At 43.8% G+C, this 21,810-nt stretch overlaps 1 protein-coding gene across 1 annotated transcript; it reads left to right on the forward strand.

Moving 5' to 3' along the window:
• Positions 1 to 12,821: 12,821 nt before the first annotated feature.
• Positions 12,822 to 20,605, forward strand: GDF5 (growth differentiation factor 5). The gene is made up of 2 exons (XM_069652208.1): positions 12,822 to 13,708; positions 18,905 to 20,605. Exons 1-2 carry the CDS (start codon positions 13,102 to 13,104, stop codon positions 19,771 to 19,773), a joined length of 1,476 nt encoding a protein of 491 aa, XP_069508309.1. The 5' UTR covers positions 12,822 to 13,101; the 3' UTR covers positions 19,774 to 20,605.
• Positions 20,606 to 21,810: the final 1,205 nt, after the last annotated feature.

Consider the following 21,810-nt stretch of genomic DNA (forward strand, 5'->3'; position numbering starts at 1 on the left):
GCACTGCAATAATGGTAGTAACTGCCCATTAATGATAGGAGTTACAAAATGGTGCGAGTGCCTCTGCATTTGGCTAAAGCTATTGGCTTTGACAATTAGAAAAGCTGTGCACTTAAATGAGCACAGGGTTACACGTCTGTTGTATTAACTACATTCAGAAGATGAGCCCATTGTTTATAAACATGAGCCTTTTTTGATCTTTACAAGCCGGCATGCTTTTTTTAAGTCCATCGGCCCTCCTATGTTATCAATTTTCACAAGCTGATCTTCTGCGAAGTTCATAATTCTCTCTTCCATATTCCCCATCATGCCAGGCTTTGCTTCATGATCTCTGGGATATGCTATATTACGGTTCTCCCGTGATTAAGTGGGTCCCTGGCCATTAGTTTAGAAAGATTCCTTGATGTCTCTAAAAGCTCAATGCGCCCTGTGGCCCTATTACAATGTCTGACCTTGCCACGTTTTGGTACATCACTGATAATCTGAAATGATACTGAAGATGATCATTTAATACAGCATCTTGGTTCCTCAAGAGGGGACACCCCACTTTGTCCGTCCCCCTGGCCTTTTTCATGTTTAAACTGCAAATGAGGAGATTCCAGCAGTGCGATACTGCCCAAACAATGGTGCATTCCCAGGTGGCATACGAATGCCTTGTGCATACTGTGTGAATGGATGGGATTTTTAAAATGCATACCTAGGTGGCAATGTGGGATATTTTGACCCACTCAGCTGTGTTATGTTACATTACTTTGCTGCATTGGTGCAAGAAACAGCACAAAATGGCCACGCTGACTCCTGTGCATGCCAAGATCTCTAAACTGCGTTTTTGTAACAACCAGAAAATGGCTGCACCACAGTGCCACACACATTTCAGGTGGGGTGGAACCGAGTACTCACTGCAGGAATGTGCCAATGTGCTCTGCAACATGGAGTAAAGTGAAAGAGGCAGCATTATGTTGCTGAAAACCCAAAATGCCTCTTTGAAATGACACTTTCCCAACCTGGAAAGTGCTGCTTGGGACTAAATTCATCGATTTCTCATGAACCACTGTGATTGCAATGCCCATGATCATTCATTGTGTCTCAGAGGAAACGGGCCTTATTTGAATGACAGCTCCTGTCAAATGTATCCTTGAAAAATCAACCAGGGGCTTTGTTTTCATTTTACATGGGAAACACAGCTATTTTCTTTGCAGCTGTAGCTGTCCAGAAAAAGACTCTAAATAGATGCCTGTAACTGTATCCATGCTGCAAAACAACTCCAGCACTCAAGAAAAGAACTATAGCTGCAGAAAGTGTATATTTGCTGGAGATGCAAACCGAATATAAGAAATAGTAAAATTTGCTTTTTCCTGACTGAAGGGGGAAAATCACCTATTTAATAGTACATTGTTGTTTAAAGGCCTGATTACTTAGAAATGTAAAAGGAATTGTGGCTGGTAGAAATACACGTATAAACTGTTTTAATTCTATAGGTTTAAAGTCAATATTTAAATGGAGAATATCAAAGCTAAAACCCAGGCTGAGTTGGCAAACTATATATAAAAAAAACTTACTCTGCCAGTTGCTAGCCCTGAGAAAGGGTGACACCTCATACACTTCTGATTTTGATTTTGATTTTTTACATTTGTAAAGCGCACCAAACGAAATAAACCGTATGTCGGCGCAGATGACACAGCTGAAGGTAGCAACGAAGTTGAAAAGGATCCCAGATGAAATAGGGACAACTACCTAAAAAGGAAAGTCTTCAGTGCCTGGCGAAATTGAAGAAGTGAGCTCATGGTTCTTAGGGATTGCGGCAACGAATTCCACAGCCTGGGACCAAAGACAGAGAATCTTCTGTCACCTCTGGTTCAAAAAGCCGAGTAAGGAATGGTTAAAAGATGTCTATCACAAGATCGCAGTTGTCTCATGGGTTGGTATGGCTGTATTAGCTCTTGTAAATACAGGGGAGCCAGGCCATTGACACATTTATAGACAATACAGGCTGTCTTAAATTTAATGCGATGCGAACTTCTGGAACAGGAAAGTGGCTAATTGCTAGCTTTGAGGCTTTGAATACGCAGGACAAAGGGACTTTCCAAGTCGCATCAGACATTCATCTTTGCTCCAGGCCAGAACAATAGCAGGCTAAGACTGTCAATGCAAACAAAGGGATAAGGGTCTCGACCCCCTCTCCCGAACCACAGAAGCAGAATAGATTCGACCCTCCCACCTTGGTTAGCACGGGCGCCTGAACTACCTGACACAGGGAGCCACGTGGCAGCCAATAGAGGGGAAGACGGAGTTAGGGAAAGGGGATGGAATGACAAAGGGAAGGAGGGAAAAACATAACATGCAAGTATAAGAGTACCTAATTCCCACTTAATACACTTGTATCTGGAATTAAACGCCTAAACATAACCTGTCCTGACCTAACCTCCAAAATGATACCTGAACCTATGAAAAACCATTCAAAAGTATATTCATGCTCTTAGCATTTTCTTACATAATGAAAGCACTCATAACATGACTTTGAACACACTGCACATAGTGTTAGAAACTCAAACATAATGGATGCAAACATGTGGAAGATAATATGCACAAACAGACTTTTGCACATAAAGAATGATGGCACAAACTGGGATGAAGCACATTAGACTCATGGCCCCATGGGCACAATGAAGCAACAAACAAATGCTGCAGATTTAGTACATGCCACACATATTTTCCCAGAAAACACTGTGTTATATTCTCCTAAGAAGTAAAACTAGGACATAACACTGCTGGCATGCCTGACGAGTAATTCAGCATGCTTTTGAATCCATATATAAATGTGGCTGTGTGTGTTTCCTCACACGCGCGCCCAGAACAAGCTGCATTTAAAAGTTTGTAGCCAGAAACAGAACACAAAAGATAATGCACTTAGCTGATGGCCCGGGCGCCTCACGAGGACAACCGGACCCTGAAGATTGTTGCTTCCAGAGAATGCCCCAAGCCACTTGTAAATCACCGCCGCAGCCCGGCGTCTTCTACTTCATTCTTATCAGGTCCTGCAATCACGGCTGACGCCCACCAGTCCTCCGGTGTCCGAACAAATGGCTTTCCTCCTCACGTCTCCAACCTGCCGCCCGTGCACATAATCATTAATTATCTGTACAGAGGCACGGGCGGTTGGAGTCTTTATCTCGTTCCTGATTGCCAGCTGGAGATTAGCACGAACACACAGAACTACTGAATTCCCCAGGCATGCTGGGAAATGTAGTTTTTTCCACCAAAGACAGCTATTTCTTGGCTGGAAACTGCTGTCTTTTGCCCCAAACTCCTATATTCCTGCTTCAAAGGAATTGACATTTGCTTGCAGTTGGGGAAAAGAAAAAAAAACTGATTCAGTGACAATAGACTTCCTGTTGGTTTTAAAAAGCTTATTTTGTAACTGAACTTTAAAGACATTTAACTTTGCAGCAAGAATGAGGAAAAATATGAAAAGTTGTAATTTTAAATCTAATTTTATGCTCTTTCAATTAAAACTTGGTAGACCTCATTACTGCATAAGGAACAGAAGTTGTAAAGAATGCCAGATTGTCGGGAAAGTATTGATATTGCACACATAACATTTTGTACACACATCCCAGAGGTAAATGCACATCTGTGTACAAAGTTGGGAAATTTTAGGCCAAATCTTTCATGGTTAAAATTGCCAAAATATAGCAGAAAGGCAAAACCAGGTCCCACAGACTTGGGTTGGGATTGAAATATGACCCGCAAAATATGAAACCTGTGTATCTGATGTTCTCAGAGGTTATAACTGTATAAATATGTATTTGTGGAAAGTTAGATTTTGGTTCCAGTGGCTAGGGGAGGTTTCTAGTCTTTGTAAAAATCATAAGGCTGCAAAAAAACAGGTGGAAACCACCTAATTAGCTCTGGTGCTCTCAGACTTGCTCTCCTTGAGCTTAAATGTCATTCCTTCATATGTTCAAACATAAAGGTTCATCATTATTAGATTCTGTTTCTTTAGTGATTTTCCATGATCTAGTTCTTTTTCCTTAACCATATATAGTGGTGGAGAAATTATTTTCAAATAAAAACTCTTCTGTAATCAAAAAAAGCGTGTTTATTCACACGTTTGGTTAAGCAAACAAAAAGACCAATGTGGTCTATTGGGACACTGCTACTGCCAATGCATTTCGGTGCACAGCACCATCCTCAGGGCTACTTGTCCCCCAAAACACATTTTTTAATCATTTAAACAAACAAAACGCATTGCAAAGTTATTATTCATCATCAAATTATTATATGCAAAGAATCATCATGTGTAAAAGGTACATACCAATGTTGGTTTCAAAATTTCCAGGGTTAAACAGAATTTGTAAAAGAAAAGAAAAAGAGAGAAAACAATTTATTTCTATGAGTCAGCATTCTAAGGTTTCTTGAGAAAACGGCTGCATGTAATTATTGCATCTCATGACACATACCTTAGTGTCCACGTATAGGTATCAAGATAGCGGTCTCTCCCAGTGTCAATTTTTACATCAGGGTTACCTGTAATATGTATAGTTTACATCAAAACTACGTAATAGCACTCTGTGTAAATTAATGAGTGCCACATCTTTAAACCGCTTACCTGTCTTCACTTCTTTCAGGGCAAACAAAGCTGCAAATCCCAAAGCGGGAGTGCACGCCGTCTCACGGCTTTATAGGTTGCCATGGCTACCAGTGGCACAGCCCGTCAGCTGTGTGTTGCCGCACAAGCCACGCCTCGCCTCCCGCCCTCCCATGGAAACGGGAGGTCGGGACGTGCACTCACTATGCCAACATACCTCCGCTATTCTCTCAGCAGCGGACACTCTTCAAACTGAAGCGCAATATTGTCCCGCTTCAATGCATTCGTTACGTACGGATCGTGATGTAGTAAGTTAAAACACTTCTAGTCTGCATATAAAACATATTATTTGTACGAAATGCCTATAACGGTGCACATAGAATGAATTCTGATGCAACCCTTATCTAGTTAAACCCCATGTATAAATGGAGCATGTAACTCAAAGCAATTATATTATAAATTTACAGTCTCTCGTTTGTACATAACATCTGCAAGTGACACGTACACAGACATGTACGGCCACTACAAATGTAACCCTTATTAAGTTAGGTCCCGATTTTTTGATGCAACATTTAACCATGGTTTTCCGGGGTGTTAATTATAATACATGTGGCTGACAATTCAATAGACATTAGTTAGTGTGAGGCCAGGATTAGGATGACCAGACGTACAAGTGTCCAAAGTGCAAAATTCAAGCATGTCATGTAGAGGATCTGTCCCTCTGTAGCATTATAGATCAACAAGAATGGTTTGCAGCAGTCTCTTCTGCAGAGTTTTAACAAAATCAGTCCTAAATAGGTGAAGTCTCTCAAACACAGGACCTACATAAAACAAATACAACTCTGAAATCTCAACACATTTTCTAAATCAATCATACTCAGGCCACTCGCAGGTGTCCTAAGTTATTCCTTAGTGGTCCATGTGTGCCACACATGTTCATGGCCCTTCATGATCCATACTCTTAGCTTTCAACACATGTAGCTGTCCAACTTTACAGGAAACAAGCAAAGTTAATCTCCTCATTGAGTCCTTTAGGTGGCAATGTTCACAACTTATCTATCCAGAAGGACTCCCTACGGTCCAATCTCTTCTCCATATTTTCATGAGGTTCTTTCCTTTTTAGTGTTTCCAAAATCTGGAATTTGATCTGTGATAGATTGTGTTTTTTCTCGCGCCAGTGTCATGCCACTGCCGAGATCAAATTACGGTTACGTATGCAGGAGTGATGCTCATTCCACCTTACTTTAGCAGTTCTTTTGGACTGACTAACATAGTAAAGTCCACAGGGACCTTTGATTGCATAAATGATTTTAGAGGTTGCACACGTTGCAAAATGCCTAAGCCTAATCTTTTCTCCTGTGTGTGTATGACTCACAATATTGCCCTTAAGTACATACCCACAATTACTGCAGCTTAGACAGGCGTATGTGCCAGTACGCTTTGTTTCTTTCTTAGTTGTCATATGTTTGGTTCTCATCAGTCTGTCCTTTAAGTTCTGGCTCCTTTGGTAAGCAAAAGTTGGTGGGTCTTTAAAGAGAGTTTCAACTCTTTCGTCGCACGCAAGCATCCTCCAGTTCTTCTTTATTATGTTCTGAATCTGATGGCTTTGTCTTGAATATCTGGATACAAACACCATTGGTGTTGCTCCCTCTGTTTTAGACTTTGGTTTTAGCAGTGTCTCTCTGCCCTGGGTGGCCAACCATATCTGTGCTTGTTCAATTTCAGCTGTATCATATCCCGGTTCAGGAATTTCTCTCCCATTTTTGTTATCTCATTAGTGTAGTCTTCTGGTTCACTCACAATTCTTTTTACCCTTAACATCTGACTGTACAGTAAGATTTTTATGAGGCTTGGCTGATGGAAACTTTTTGATACACATTTATTTTGTAACCCCTGGTTGTCGTACTTATGTCCACATCCAAAAAGTGAATCTTGTCTCTTGAATATTCCCAGGTGAACTGTATCCGTGGGACAATCCTGTTGAGATATTCCAAAGAAGAGTTGAAGCTGTCTTCTGTATCCTTCCAAACTCCAAAAGTGTCGTCAATATAACAAATCCATAGGTCAATTTTATGTTGCCATATCTCATGTTTCAAAATGTGGCCCACTTCAAACTTATGCATAAATATATTAGCATAAACTGGGGCCATTGTAGCACCCATGGATGTTCCAGCTATTTGTAGAAAAAATTCATCCTTATATTGAAAATAGGAATTTTCACCTATGAACTCTAAAAAGTGTCAAGATGAATTCCTTCTGTGCTGGAATGTCGCCTTCCTGTGGCAATAACCATTCTATTGCCTCTCTTCCTTGGACATGTGGGATAGAAGTGTATAGACTTCTTACATCTATGGTGAATAAGATGTTATTAACATTGTATTCTACTCCATTAAGATACTGTAAAAAATGGATATTATCCTTCACATATGTGCACGTTTTCTGTATTAGTGGTTGCACAAAGAAGTCTATATAGATCCCCACGGGTTGTAATATACTGTCAATACCAGCTATGATAGTTCTACCCGGTGGGTTTGTAGGATGCTTATGAACTTTGGGTAATGTGTAAAAGTGAGGAATGCATGGATAATTATTAGTCAGGAATTTACGTGTATGATGACTGATCCAGCTGAGATGTTCAGCTTTAGTGAGTAGCTCTTCAAGATGTTTTTTTAATGTATTTGTAGGATCAGAATCTAACTTTGCATAAACATTAGTGTCACTCAACTGTCTTTTGCATTCATCATCATAGTCCCTGGTGTTCAATATAATCAGTGCTCCTCCCTTGTTTGCTGCTCTTATCGTTAGGCCTTCATCTCTGTATAGTTGTTTTATGACTTCCAATTTGTGAGGTTTCATATTTTGATGCCCTTCATTTTTTAAATTTATTTTTTCCACATCTTTCATTGTTTGTTTCTGGAAAATCTCAATAGAAGGGACACTGATTGGTGGAATAAACCCACTTTTGCATCTCAATTCTTTCAACTCATCTTCTTTTGTCTGTGGCTTATCCGGTACTTCGAGTTCGTTGAAAAAGACTTTCAATTTCATCTTCCTTACGAGTTTAAACAACTCAACTCTAGTGTCGAAGAGGGTGCTGTTATAGGTGGGCATAAAACTTAATCCTTTATGTAAGGTATTGATCTCTTGTTCTGTTAGTATTCTTGAAGACAGATTCAAAACTAGACTTTTCTCTGTTTTTGTCTTGTCGAGGGTCAAAATCATCCCATAAACATGACATTATTTTCTGTGATCCAATCAGCGAAGAGCAAGGCGGAAACTATGCTCTTGCCCAATCCTAGCCTCATGGATGTGGGTAGTAAGTTTGCCCCTGCCACATACTGTAGTGATGTCATTTGGCATGATAAATAAGGGAACCTGACAGCACACAGGACACACACTGATACCTGACTTTTCTTCCTGATTTCCTGCGTGGCGTCCTGTTCCTGATTTCTTCATCCTGTTTGATCCTGATTCCAGATTTCATTGCAAAGCCAAGGCCTATGCATTGCCGAACCCCTTTTCAGCTAGGCCTCAAATTCTAAATATCCCAGGAACCCAAGGGAAGCATCCTGATCCAACCTGGCTTGCTACTACTAGATGTATGCCTGCAAACTCGCCATCCCACTGATCTCGTCTCCAGTAACCAGAAAGGCCAGTCCAGTGCTGTCCGGTGACCAGAACGGCCTAGATGATCCTCTCCCACCAGATTTGCCCAGCTGTCCTTGGTTAGACCCGATCCGTGTGATGACCAGAACCCTTGACGGTGCAAAATCTTAAATTAAAGTGGACTGCAAGTATTAATAGGAATCACAGAAAACCATAGCATACCTTGCCTTTCCTTATCTCATCCCAATCTCTAAACTATCCTATCCTTACTTTAATAAATTGTAACATTGTCAGAAGCCTTATTGCAATCCTGTCTTTGATTCATCTTGCTAAGCGCAATTTCTTTAGTCATTTTTAACTTGTATACACCTTAAATTATCCATCCTACTTCGAGTGATCCGACTTGTACCGCCGGGGCGGACACTGGAGTTCTGGTGTTAAAGTCATGATTCAACTCTAGAGATTACTGTGTCCCTCCTTGTTATTCTGGCCGGAATGCTGTAGCATAGAGTAAAACTATAGTAACTATTTTCTTGTCCAAATTGAGTTTCTTTTCTGTTTCCACTACCCGATTTTTCTAAAAACGCCTCTCATTCAACGTTGCATATCTTCCTCAGTTTAATAGCTAGGGACTTCATTTCAACTCTCGATTATACCCAAGACCTATAGCTACAAACATCCCAACCCAAGAATTACACTCCAAATCAGTGTATATCATTCTAAATTATTTTCAACCTTCCATTCAGATTCAAAGTGTTTACTTTTGCTCAAACTACAGCTCATTATTGTTACTATCTTTCCAATGTTGCTCCCATAGAGATGTGTATTGATTTAAGGATTTTTGGACACATTCACTGTTTTACTCAACCATTTTCAAAATGTCACTTGAAAGTGTAAGATTTCAAATCCGTTTTTCTCTCTTGTTTGGGGAGGGAGGGAAGGTTGGATTCGAATTCTGTCTTCCATTCCTTATTCCTGATTACCTGCTGCTTCCTTATATCTATTTAGAATTGTTTATTTGTGGGTTGAGGAATATTGCAGGGGGAAATCCTAACTTAAGTGCTATCTTTCCAAACAAGCCAAAAGTGTTCTTTTCTCTGGTGTTTTATATTTTGTGTTGCTAAGAGTGAATTTAAGTGCATTAAATACCTTCCTATCTGTTATTGTCACCAGATTGGTGATTGCTGCTCCCTATTAAAAAGTATGCTTGATTTGAATTTAAATAAATAACTAAATATTACCTCTACCAACCAGCCTGATTCCTGGTCACCGTGACCTGGGATATTTGGGAAGGGGTGGGATATGAGTGGTATATCACTCAGAATATTGAACCTATATATATAATAAAATAAGCATTTCAGCTGTGCGCTGCATACTAGGCTGAGACCAAGGTGTATCGCCTGATTGAAATACTTAACAGCAAGCAATGGAGTGTTGGCAGGGGTGGGCTGGCCTATAGGGAGATTTCCTTGTAGGCCTCTGCACCCTGGGCCTCTTTTGTCCGGTGACTTTTTTTATTTCCACATTTTCTCATAGGAACTTTCTGAAAATGTGTAAGATGGGGCCACTTTGAAAATGATTTCCAGGGCCTTTTTTGGTTCTCAGTCCACCCCTGAGTGTTGATTGAAAAAGTAGGAGCAAACAGAGAGAAGATGACAGGGAGAGCAGGAGGTCAGGGGGAGCAGAAATTCATTCATGGGCGGGGCCAGCGGGCATGGCGCTGTTTCTTCAGTTCCTTCCTGGAGTGCGGTACTGTTGGTGTCACTCTAATGAGCATCAGTCGCTATTTCAAAGTCTAGTGGTGTGCAGCGGGAGAAACTGAAGATGAAGCTCTGCCACTTGCCCGCCTCCAATCGGTACAGTCTGCAGATGACATTATTGGTCTCATTTTGAATATGCTGGTAATGGTAAAAAAAACTGGGTATTTTAAATACCTCATTTCTTTAAAATACCACCTAATACCACCCATTTCCCAGTTCTGGCAGCGACACATTGGAACTCTTTATCCCCCTATGCTTGAAATGCTGAGTCACATTTAGCCTTCAGAAAAATAATTAAAACATTGTTGTTTATCTAAGTATCTTTTGCACCATTGCCCTATGAAGACTGCATTTTCCAGTCTGTTTTGTAGCTTTCACTGTAACTATAACATGCTCACTGTAACCATGAGCCAAGTATCCCTATGTAACTAAGACAATTTCATGTAACTAAGACAATCTCATGCAACAGCGCCTCGATGCCCGTGGGCTGCTAGTGCGCTTTACAAAACCAAATAAATAAATAAACAAATATGAGCTGAGATTCCATTACTGTGTGCTACGCAGCAAGGACTTCATTGGGTAAATGTGGCTTATTTCCTCCATGCGTAGCTGGGCACCACATGCCGTAACGTAAACAGCCCATGCGATCCCATCTCACAATTGGGGGGCATTTTAAAAATAGGAAGGATTTTCAATTTCCTCGTGTTTTTACCATTACCACTATTGTCATCATAAGGCCCTATGTACTTTAAGAAGCAGTGACTGGTTGATTATTATTCATTAATGTAAGGCTTGGCGTCAGGGATGTCATTTAGGGGTCGCCAAAGGTTGCAACTGCGACCTCTGAGGTCTCCCTTGCGAACAATGTAGTCCCCCTTGCAACCTCTAAACAAAAAAACAAAAAAAAAGACATATTTTTATTTTTTGTTTTTTGTAATGCAAGCTCATGGGCTGTGGCCAGCACCATGTGGCTCTTCACTTCTGGAGTGGCTGGCTTTCTTGTTCAGGCCCCTTAAAAAAAGAAGAAAATAAGAACAGGAGTGCCACAAGTCTAACACTGTCAGCACTGACCCTAAATGATAAAAAATAGGAATACCAAATAATGTGTCTTTCTGGAATTCTATACAATAATTGCTAGACTCATTAAAGGTTTATTTCAGGCAGACTTCAGGGGGTGTGTCACTGATTTAGACTGTTCTTAAACGCCTCAACTCAGCCTTTCATCCTTCTGAGGTCGATAAATGAGTACCAACACAGGTTGGGTGATATTGGGTGTATATTTTTTTCTATATAAAGAGCTTAAGCGTAAGTGCTATATAATAACACATCATTATCATTTGGTCATGGACGTCTGCTTGCATTCACAGTAGTTTGGTAATATGGGCCTAAACACACTGATCTTAAGGATACATCTGGCGATCCATTCTTGTATGAGATGTACATCACATTATAGTGATGTAGTAACCATATCTTTCATAGTGTACAATGCTATGTAATGCCACTTCCTGTTTTGTCAAGGGAGAAAGGTCGTGTTGCATTGCTTCCCGGATATCGCTTCTGGGTGGGGTCAAATTACATCACTTGCTGTGATGACATCAGGGGTCAAGGGTTGTGTGATGTCACTTCAGCTACTCTTGGCATTTTGGTAAAATGACGTCCCTGCTTGGCGTGCGTAATTGATTTTAAACATATAATTGGCTGTGCTTTTGACCAAATGGCTTCCGTATTCTCGCCATCACATCCCCGCAGAGTGGGCCTAAGCACCACCAGTCTATACTGAAAAAGGAACCTTCTGGAAGGCCTGCATCCCACGTCTAATACGTTTGTTTTTTCATTTAATAACGTATTTTCTTCATATGTGAAGCGTTGCAGGTGTTTTTGTTTTAAACAGTATTAAAGCAATGGAGTAGATACTCCTCTTCATAGCAGCGTTTGCCGAGTGTGCGCCGAAAAACGCACGGCCTGCCAGCCTCAGTACCGCAGGTAAACTGCAGGGGTCGCTGCTGCCCAACGCTGCCTCGAAGGGAGAGCGACAGGGGGTGGGGGGAACACATCTGGAAAAGCATAGTGGGGCTTTATGCAGCGCGCGGCACTCGCCTTGAAAAGATTCCTTTTTTGTTGTGTCTTTTAAAAAAAAAAGTTACCTTTTTCCACGGTGCTTATAAAATATTAATGCAGAATACGGAATACCAGCGAAGTGGGACATGAAAGGAGGCTTTCTTTAAATATGTGCTAACGTGGTTCAAATAAGTGGTCACAACTACTAGCAAAATAATTAAATTCGCAAGTTATAACTCACGCCCATCAAGCTTCTGCTTATTGGATAAAGGCAGTAAGCTGGAGCGGATGAAATACCCAGAGGCCGCGCCGCTGCGTATCTCCAATGGACTTGCACAAAAAGGGGGTTGTTTGTTTAAGTTGCCCCTGCGAGGTTTGTTGATTTTGAGGTTTGCTCTGTTTTTGTTCGAGGTTCAAATAAGGCTAGCAAAGAGGACCCGTGGCTCTTTAAATGACATAATGAGAAGTTTTCGTCGTAGGGCGCTGTTTTACATAAAGTATGACTCATGGCAATGGAAAGGTTAGAAAAGATTTTTTTTTTAAAGAAATATATTGCACTTAAATTAGTTTGGACAGCATGACATCAGAGAGTAATTAAACTGGTTTTTGTTGGAATTCCGTTTCCAATTCCAGAGTTCAGGTTTGTAAGAGCTTTCTGAGCACCTGCAGGTCTCTCTGTGTGTGAAATATTTTCACTGGAAAGGATTCAAATTGAGGGAAAAAAAGGGTTTTACACAGAGGCAGCATTACGCCATTCTTCCTCCTTTGGAAAAAAACGTTGGATTTAAGCAAGGCTCCTGCAAGGTTTCAGACAGTCCTGCAGAGGGGAAAGGGGAGGTGGGCATCACCTTGCAGACACAGGTTCCCTTCAGCCGTGGCCTGCAGGACGGGGACAGGAGCTGGCTGAACACTCACTTCCACTATGGGACTGGACACAAACATTAAGACAACCGATTTCAAGAGTTTAACGCTCCAAGAGACATTCTCTCGGCTGGCCTCGGCGTTCCACTTCTTTCATGTTTTCGCTTGTCACTCTGGTGGAAGTGCTCTTGAAATTTCCCTCGGTGCCCTTCAAAGGAAGATCAGAGGATGAAAGTTCTCAGATACGTCCCTTTACTGCTTTGGCACTGGACCTGCCTCTCCCTGGATCTAGTCCCCGCTGTGTTGAGCCACCCAGAACCCGGGGAGATCCCTCCTGGAGCTAGGTTGGGGCTGTTGGAGGCAGACAGCAAGGAGCGAAGCCCACTGCCCAGGGCGGGTGGCTCTACGACAGCGCACCATGGGCCTGGCGCGGGCGCTCCGAAGGCCAGAGCCTTCCTGACCCAGAGCGATGACCCTAACAAGGTCCCCCCTCGGGCTGGGGCCACGGAGGCAAAGAAAGGCCACCTCTTGAGTAGGCAAACAGCGGCCAGGACTGTCGCTCCGAGAGCCCAGCACTCAAGCAGCAAGGCCGCAACCAAACTGGTCAACGTGCACGCAGATTCTAGCGGCTTCAAACACAAAAAGGCAAAGAGCCCAGCAGCCCACCAAAGAGACCCCAAAGACACTTTCAGGGCGCCGGTGATAACGCCGCACGAGTACATGCTATCTCTGTACCGCACGCTTTCCGACGCAGAGCGGAAGGGGGGCAACGGTAGCGTCAAGCTAGAAGCAGGACTAGCCAACACCATCACCAGCTTCATAGACAAGGGGCAAGGTAAGACAGACACGCGCAGCTGCAAGTGGAGTGACGTCAGGGGTTCTGTGCTGAGCTGCCGGTTAGGTGTTCTAACACCACCGTGGGGTTGTGCCGGTGGGAAGTGGCGCACCGCTGAACTGTGCATGCCTTCTGCACCTTCCACCTGTGTTCATCCACAGAGAAATGATTCCCTGGTAATTGTGCTTTGTTAACACTGGTGGTGAAATGTTCGATTCACAGAAGGCACATATGGGATTGCCTTACGACGAGTCCTAAGTGTCATCACCTGTACTGACGTGTAACTAAAGGATTGCTGCTTTTTGTGACGATAGCTTCTCAGTAAATAGGCGCCAGCTGTCAGTGTCATGTCAGGTTTGCAGAGCCATGGTTGTCCTCGCCGGTGAGCAATGGGGAGAGAGAGCCGCATAGCACTGTCTACAGGAGCACTGGCTGATCATGCCAGAGGCTTCAAAGGGCCAAGACATTTCCTCCTTAGATATAGTACAACTACGTGCCAACGCAGCGTGATGCGTCGGAGTGTATACTCAGGGTGGGGGAGGGGGAGAGCGCGCGCGGAAGTGCATGGGTGAGAGAGAGCGTGAATGATGGCTTATCACTTATAATGAATGCTTTTACAGTGATGTCTGATTCCCGTGCGTGTCGTATTTGTTTGGCTAGCGTGTTACAGCGCTTTACCGCTGCTTCAATGTGCTAATGCGGAGGTGCAAGATTTGAATGAAATAACCAGCAGTAATTTGGGAGATTGCCCAAGGTAACGCCGCGATGTACACATAATGGAGTAGTCCAGCCCTTTAAATTCCACATCAGCGGTTAAAGAAATGGACTGGTAAAGCCATCCCTGGAGCTGGGCACCAGCCGCCAAATCGTACAATGGGGGTAACATCAGTACCACCAGTCCTATGCGCCTGACCGGCATCTACATAGCGCTTTCTAACCTATACTCGCCATTTCATAGTGCTATATAGAATACTAATATCACACAACTCCATGGTGCTCATTTTACCAACAGGAGAAGGATGAGAGGCTTGAGTCTGACCTGCTGGCACTCAAGTCTGGCACCATCAGATTACAGTCTTGTCTCTCTGCCCTGTTGGAGCGGCTTCTGGTAACCCCATAATACACCATAGGGTCAGAGGTCAAGTGACTTCTAAATGTTATACCATCGCTGAGGTGATTGTATACCTCACTATCATGTGTTTATTTGACATGAAAAGCAAAGACATGTTGCTTATAGTCCCACACGCTGCACACGGGACTATAATGTTCAACAATGAAGCCATCTACTGGTGGGCAGAAACATCCCATTCATGCGTGGCCCCCACTCACAGCTTACGGCACTTCCCTGACTGAACACCCCTATATATGAATACATCTGCCATTACAATGTGCCCTGGCATATATCTTTTGGGCATCTGTCTGAATGTATGTTAGGTTATGTTATGTTGACTTATACCGCGCACCGCTACCACCCTGGGGCAGTCTGCAGGCGCTCATATGTGTTTATGAAAAGCCTAGAGTTCTGCTCTTGCTTGTGATCACTCATGGTCACATTGCCTGGCACCCTGCCATGCTGTGTACTGGTGCATATACTTCAGCCCCGCCCACGCAATGAGGAAGAGAAGCTAGTACTGGAGGATCTCACAATGAAGGAACACACTGCACTCATTAAACTCATTGGCTGTCAAAATATGTCTCACGCGTAACAACTTCTCACAAGCACAACGTTGCAACGTCTTTCTTCATTAAGAGAGAGTGAGTTTCTGAAGGAGATACTCACTGCGGTTTTCTGAGAAAGGTTCTGCTTCTGCGGATCCCCTCTGTGGGCCTATAGACCTCAGCCTGCGGCCTGGGGCCATATACTCGCTGTGACCTCCCAAGGGGTCCAAAGGCACGCACGGTAGCTCGCTTGCAGTCAATAGTTCCCATGTTTGTTTGTTTGTTTATTTGGTAATGCGCACCAAACCCTCAGGTAGCTGGTCGCGGAAGTTACAAGAATATTTGAAGCTTAGTTACAACATAAAGGTGATTACAATGTAAGTCTGCACAAGTAGTCACATTTCACATGCTGTGTCACAATGAGCACACGTACATAAACTGGCATTGTGTGGGTGAAGCTGGAAGGCCTTATGAATGAATGCACTTCAACAAACACACATGAACCAGGAGACGTGAATAACACAACACAGCAAACATATTAACTGTAATGGTCCATTACCTTCATGCAATTCTAGTAACTTTGGGAAACCTGCGTTGGAATTTGCTGCTTAAAGACAAAGCGGCATATTCACAGAGCAGTTGGTTGTTACTAGCAACCTCTTTGTGAAACCAGTTGCCCTCTCCCGGTTTACGTCAGGGGTAAGTCAGAGTTACTCACAGCTGCTTCTTTGTGAATTGGATAGTCATCTCCAGGTTTAACTCAAGGGTAAGCCACAGTTACTCATAGCAGCTTCGAGGTGAAAAGAATAGTGCTCTCGAGGTCTAATTAAAGGCTACGTCAGAGTTGCTCACAGCAGCTTCTTTGTGAATTGACTGGACCTCTCAGGGGATGTCAGAGTTACCCATAGCAGCTTCTTTGTGAATCGGCCCATAAATGAGGAGAAAGCCAGTGATAATACGGGTAACAGGCATCTTTTTTGTGAATCGAACAGTCTCATCAGAGGCGTCGCTAGGTGGGGGCGGGGGGCCTATAGCCTGGTTTCAGAGCCGGCCCCAGGGCGCCATTAGCCCCCGCCAAGCCAGCTCGGGGAAATTTTAAGTGCTCCTCCGGGCTGGCGTAGTGGCACACGGCGCGGCAGGCACCCTTATGTTATTGAATGCTCCCGCAGCGGTGGCCACATTTAATAACAATAGGATGCTGATAGCGAGGCGCGGGAGAAGAGAGGGACAAAACAAATGTGGAGCTCCTGATCCAGCTCCCGAGCCCCCCATCCCCTTGTTGACCAGGGGCGCGCAGGGAAGGGGGGGTGCCAATTCGCCCAGGGCCCTGCTGCCTCTAAGGCCGGCTCTGCCCGGGTCCTTTGGTTGTAGCCCTGGATAGAAGCTCAGAAGCGATGCCCCAAAACTATAGAACCTCCTCCCCTTCGGCACCAGACTCGCCCCCACGCTCTGAGAATTCCGAAAATAACTCAAGACGCACCTCTTCAAGGAGTCTCTCCTCCTTAACACCAAGGCATCACGCTCAATAAATACCATCATAATAATAATAATAGCTAGCCCTGAGTCCCGAAATTACCGTAGTCCGGATCTTTTACAAACCTAGCAACGCCCCTACGTGCTCTGTAAGAGTAACTCAGGGTTGCTTCTAGTAACGTGTATATCAGCCCTAAATACGGCTACTTAATCACTAGCATACTGGCATCGGCGCTGTGGCAGCGAATACATGTTGCACCTGTGAGTTTTATTGCAGCATATCAAGTGCCGGAGGTACATTTCAAGTACTCGCAGTGTGGGCTCTCTGTGGTCCCTCATTCCACAAGAACAAATAAACTTCGGGTACAAGCGCAGCTTCCTGTCATTTAATTAGTGTAGTCTGGTGACAAGGAAGCACGCACTTCGCATCTCATAAGCGGCGTTCCTCATTAGAACGCACCACGTTCCCAAACTATCACGTGTTCCATACGCACGACATCAAGGCTGCTGCTGGCTGACTCATGACGCAGCATGCGGAAAGATATAAAACACCTGAGATGTGGCCTCTGTATGCTGACGTTCTTCTTTTAGGATCTAATTAATCATCTTACATGTTCTATGCGTGAGCCCACTGTAAGCGATGAACGATTGCATAAAGACAGAGACGCAGCCAACAAATACTGTGGTTTGTTCAGTCAGCCGGTGCCTGACTGTGGCTCCCAGCGTCATGGTAGTCTGTGGTGTAGAGGTAAAGCTGTAGAGGTAATGGGGGGTGTCCTGTGATAGAAGCTTCCAGGGCGTCATGTATGCCAGTCCCCCGAGTGCCATCAGCTATTCCTCCAAATGAAACAGATTGCATATAAAAATGCATTTTTAAAACTATGAACTTGCCCTTCTGTTGATTGTGTTCCTAATTTGTTAAAATATATTACAATTTCTTTTCCTTGACCACACAGTTGTATTTCATGAATTGGCATATTTTACTGAAGTTAACGGACTACTCCTTTTATTCTGGCCGCACAACCAATATTTGCATATGGACTGTTGGTGGTTATTCTCCAGGATGTAAGGTTTCATTGACACTAATAGTTTGTGGGATTCATTAGGCAGGCACACGCACACAACGAATCAGCTCCTGAAAGGTGCTGGATTGAAAGAACTCAGGTTCCCACACTCCCCACCAGCATAGCTCTCAACTCACACGCTTTTGGCGGGTGTCACCCGCCTTTTAAAGGGCTGACTCACCCGCCAAGCCTCCTGCACGCCCATGCTTTCCAATGGGCGTCTCACCCGCCAAAAACAAAATCGGGTGGTTTCACCCGCCTTTGCAACACAAATGGTTGAGAGCTATGCCCACCAGTGGTTACCAACCCAGCTCAGGTGGGTCAGAAGGTAGCTCACGCTTATGACCACTCATTCTTCGGCATCTCTGCTGAAACTGCCATTCAGCACCAGTGCTGGGAGTTTTACCGCCCTTGGCAAAGGGACCTTTTGATGACACTATTCCCTGTTCCTAGGGCTACCTCTGCTCCTTGTAGTGGTAATCTGCCATTTTCCCTGCCTTTTCCTGATAAGGCACCCTCATCAATCATCTGCTATTACCTATCCCCATAACCGCCCCTGCTGCCAACAAGGGGTGCCAATGTGTGAACATTCTAATGGGTGCTTTCTGTACTGAAGGCTCCTGCCTACTGGGACTGAGGGGCGACCAACAACTAATTTCACATGAGCTACCAAAGAGCAAAATGGTGCAGCATGTATGCCCTTGCCAATACAGCCGCCTAGAGAGTGGGGCCTCTGTAGCCAATAGTCCAATCCTTGAGCCATCCCATGGCTTTGCAGCCATTTCCCTCCTCTATAGCATTGTTCGATACTTGGGCACCCAGCTAGATGTTAATGATTTTATCTTTTAACAGATTATAGAAAATGTCTATTTACAGTTCTGCTGCTTGCAAAATATGAATTGCTATAGCATATGTTCTATCCACAATAATATCAAAAAATGCAGGAATTCACTATATAATGATATCAATATTCTCAGAATGTTTCATTTTTCTTTTTTAGATGACCGAGCACCTGTAACAAGAAAGCAAAAATACATTTTCGACATTAGTGCTCTAGAGAAGGATGGCTTACTAGGGGCTGAACTACGTATTCTTAGGAAGAAGCCCTCGGATGCTTGGCGAGGTCTGCCAGGAGGTAAGATTGTGCAGTTGAAGCTATCCAGCTGCCCAACCAACCGACAGGCGGCCGTCCAGCTAGACTCTCGCACGATCACTCTACCAGAAACCCCCAAGTGGGAAGTCTTTGACATTTGGAAATCTTTCAAAAACTTTAAAAACTCTGCTAGCTTGTGCTTTGAAGTGGAGGCTTCTGAAAAAGGCCGGCCCATTGACCTGCGGAGTGCAGGGTTTGACCGAACAGGGAGGCCGACCAACGAGAAGGCCTTATTTTTGGTGTTCGGGAGGACGAAGAAACGAGACTTGTTTTTTAACGAAATCAAGGCCAGGTCAGGCCAAGATGACAAAACTGTTTATGAATATTTATTCAACCAGAGGAGGAAGAGGAGGGCTCCGCTGTCAACGCGTCAAGGGAAGAGGCCAGCCAAGAACCCTAAAGCCCGGTGCAACAAAAAGCCCCTCCACGTGAACTTTAAGGATATGGGCTGGGATGACTGGATCATCGCTCCGTTGGAGTATGAGGCGTATCACTGTGAAGGACTCTGTGAATTTCCTCTAAGGTCACACCTAGAGCCCACCAACCATGCAGTCATCCAAACCTTGATGAACTCCATGGACCCTGATTCCACGCCCCCTACATGTTGCATTCCGACGCGACTAAGCCCCATCAGCATCCTGTACATAGACTCAGCGAATAACGTGGTCTACAAACAATACGAGGACATGGTTGTGGAGTCCTGTGGTTGTAGGTAGCAGGATCAGCCAACAGATGAATGACAAACTGTATCAAAGGTATGCATGAAATGTCACTCACCGCAGTCGCATGGGCAGCGGCGGGATGGAACCCAACCTAATAGCATCAGACTGCTGGCATGACAGACTTTGCCATGGGCATAGCCAGAAGGAATGTGAGACTGCTACAGCCATTCAGACACGAGTATTACTTTTGACGAATGAACTGCACATTCGAAGGATACTGTTCACTAAACTTGTCAGAGCCCAAACAGCCCTGATGTATATTAAGGGTGAGAGGGTGTTCTTCGCTTGGGACTTTATGCAATACAGATGTTTCATGTCTTCATTCATTGGAGCATAGACATGCTAGAATGTCTCTAACTCTTGATATTGTATAGCTCTACTCGCAGACTGAAAACAAAGAGCTTTCTTTGGTGCCCACAGCTTGTTCCATGAGAAGGAATGAGGTCAACGTTGAATGGCAAATAGATTTGGGAGGTTGCTGCCAAATGGACTTAGGGGCACGATTCTACCTACTGCATAGTGTCCTGGCTTGTGCTTTTGCGAAGCAGCTAGGGGCATTAGCAATGCCTCTTCAAAATGGCTCCCCGTTTCCCTGACATTTATCAGTGACTTATAGTCCAAACAAACATCTTTCATCATTTAAAAAAAAATGTGTATATGCAAAGGATATTATACTGTATATGATTGTGTCAAACTCTATAAAGGGATTTGATATGCTGAACGATGACCTTCCTGTAATGTATATTTTAGTTTGAAGTGGCGTAATGTATGTTTTCGATTTCTGATTTAAAATTATAAAATACTTTTCTGAAGTATTTTTTATTTACTCCGTCTGGATTTTTTTTCTGGACCTCTTCGAACATGCGGGTTGGGGAGTGCAATGTTTGGCATTGATTTACAGAGGGGTGCGGAGGAGATCTTTAGCATCAACTAGAACTCCTTTTCCACATTTCACATAGTGAACCTATATGTGGTGGAGGGAAAGGAGTGTGCAATAGTGTTTTCAGGCTTGTGTATTCTGGTGAACAGCAATGATGTGGTGTGAATGATTGAAGGAATGTAGCAATGTGGAATTACAGCCCGGGTGGGGGGAGTTATGAGGGGTGACAGCCCCCACACCGAGGTATGGGTCTGAAGCTGCACAGAGGGCAGATAACTAGGGCAAGGGATAGTAACACTTCTTAAAGCCTTCCGACAGAGCGGTAATACCAAAATAATATGGCAAAATCACCTAAACGGGTCAAAAACAAAACAGTTGCACAAGGTGATTGGAACTTTGGAGTGAGCCATGTGAAGCTGGAATGACGCAAAGGGAGACACTGAACATTGATGTGGAAGGTTAGGAGACAAATAGACCTTGCAACAGTGGGCAAGGCTCTCTGCTGAGCCAATTTATAGAATGGATCACCAAGATTCCAACAGTATAGCATACCTTTATAGCCTGCCGATGGCTGTTAATGCCCTCCCCATAATTTAAAGCCCTGAGTTGCAGACGAGTGTCCAAACGAATGAGGAGGGCATTAAGAGCCACAATAGCCAGAGGTGCAAGGCTTATAATGCCATTAGAACTTTCCATCCAGTGAGGGTAGAATATTTTATATAATACAGGGTGCGATAAAGAAAAAACATTGGTATGGTGGGACAGAAGACTTATGACAGCCATTATTGCCCTCTGAGAATACACTATCTGCAAAAGAATACCAACATTCATTCCAATGTTCTAATGCAGAATTATTGCCCATTTCAACAGGCAGAATGAGTATATACGTGCCCGCAATCCCGATTTATGGGCCTGAGCATAGCAAGTGTGCAGAAGTGGGCTCCGTTTACATAACTTACATAACTCCCTGTTTAGCCAGCAGGATTTCATAATAATGATATTGACACTTGATTGCTGGTCCCAGGCAGGGACGTCATTTGGGGGTCGCCTGGGCTCGCAGTTGCAGCCCCTGGGGACTCACTTGCGACGCCAACTTAAAAAATAAATCACAATATATAACCTGTCCAAACTGGTTCCAATGTAAGCCAGTC

The sequence above is a fragment of the Ambystoma mexicanum genome, chromosome 3p (assembly GCF_040938575.1).
Source record: "Ambystoma mexicanum isolate Mex_15411 chromosome 3p, UKY_AmexF1_1, whole genome shotgun sequence".
Taxonomy (NCBI): domain Eukaryota; kingdom Metazoa; phylum Chordata; class Amphibia; order Caudata; family Ambystomatidae; genus Ambystoma; species Ambystoma mexicanum.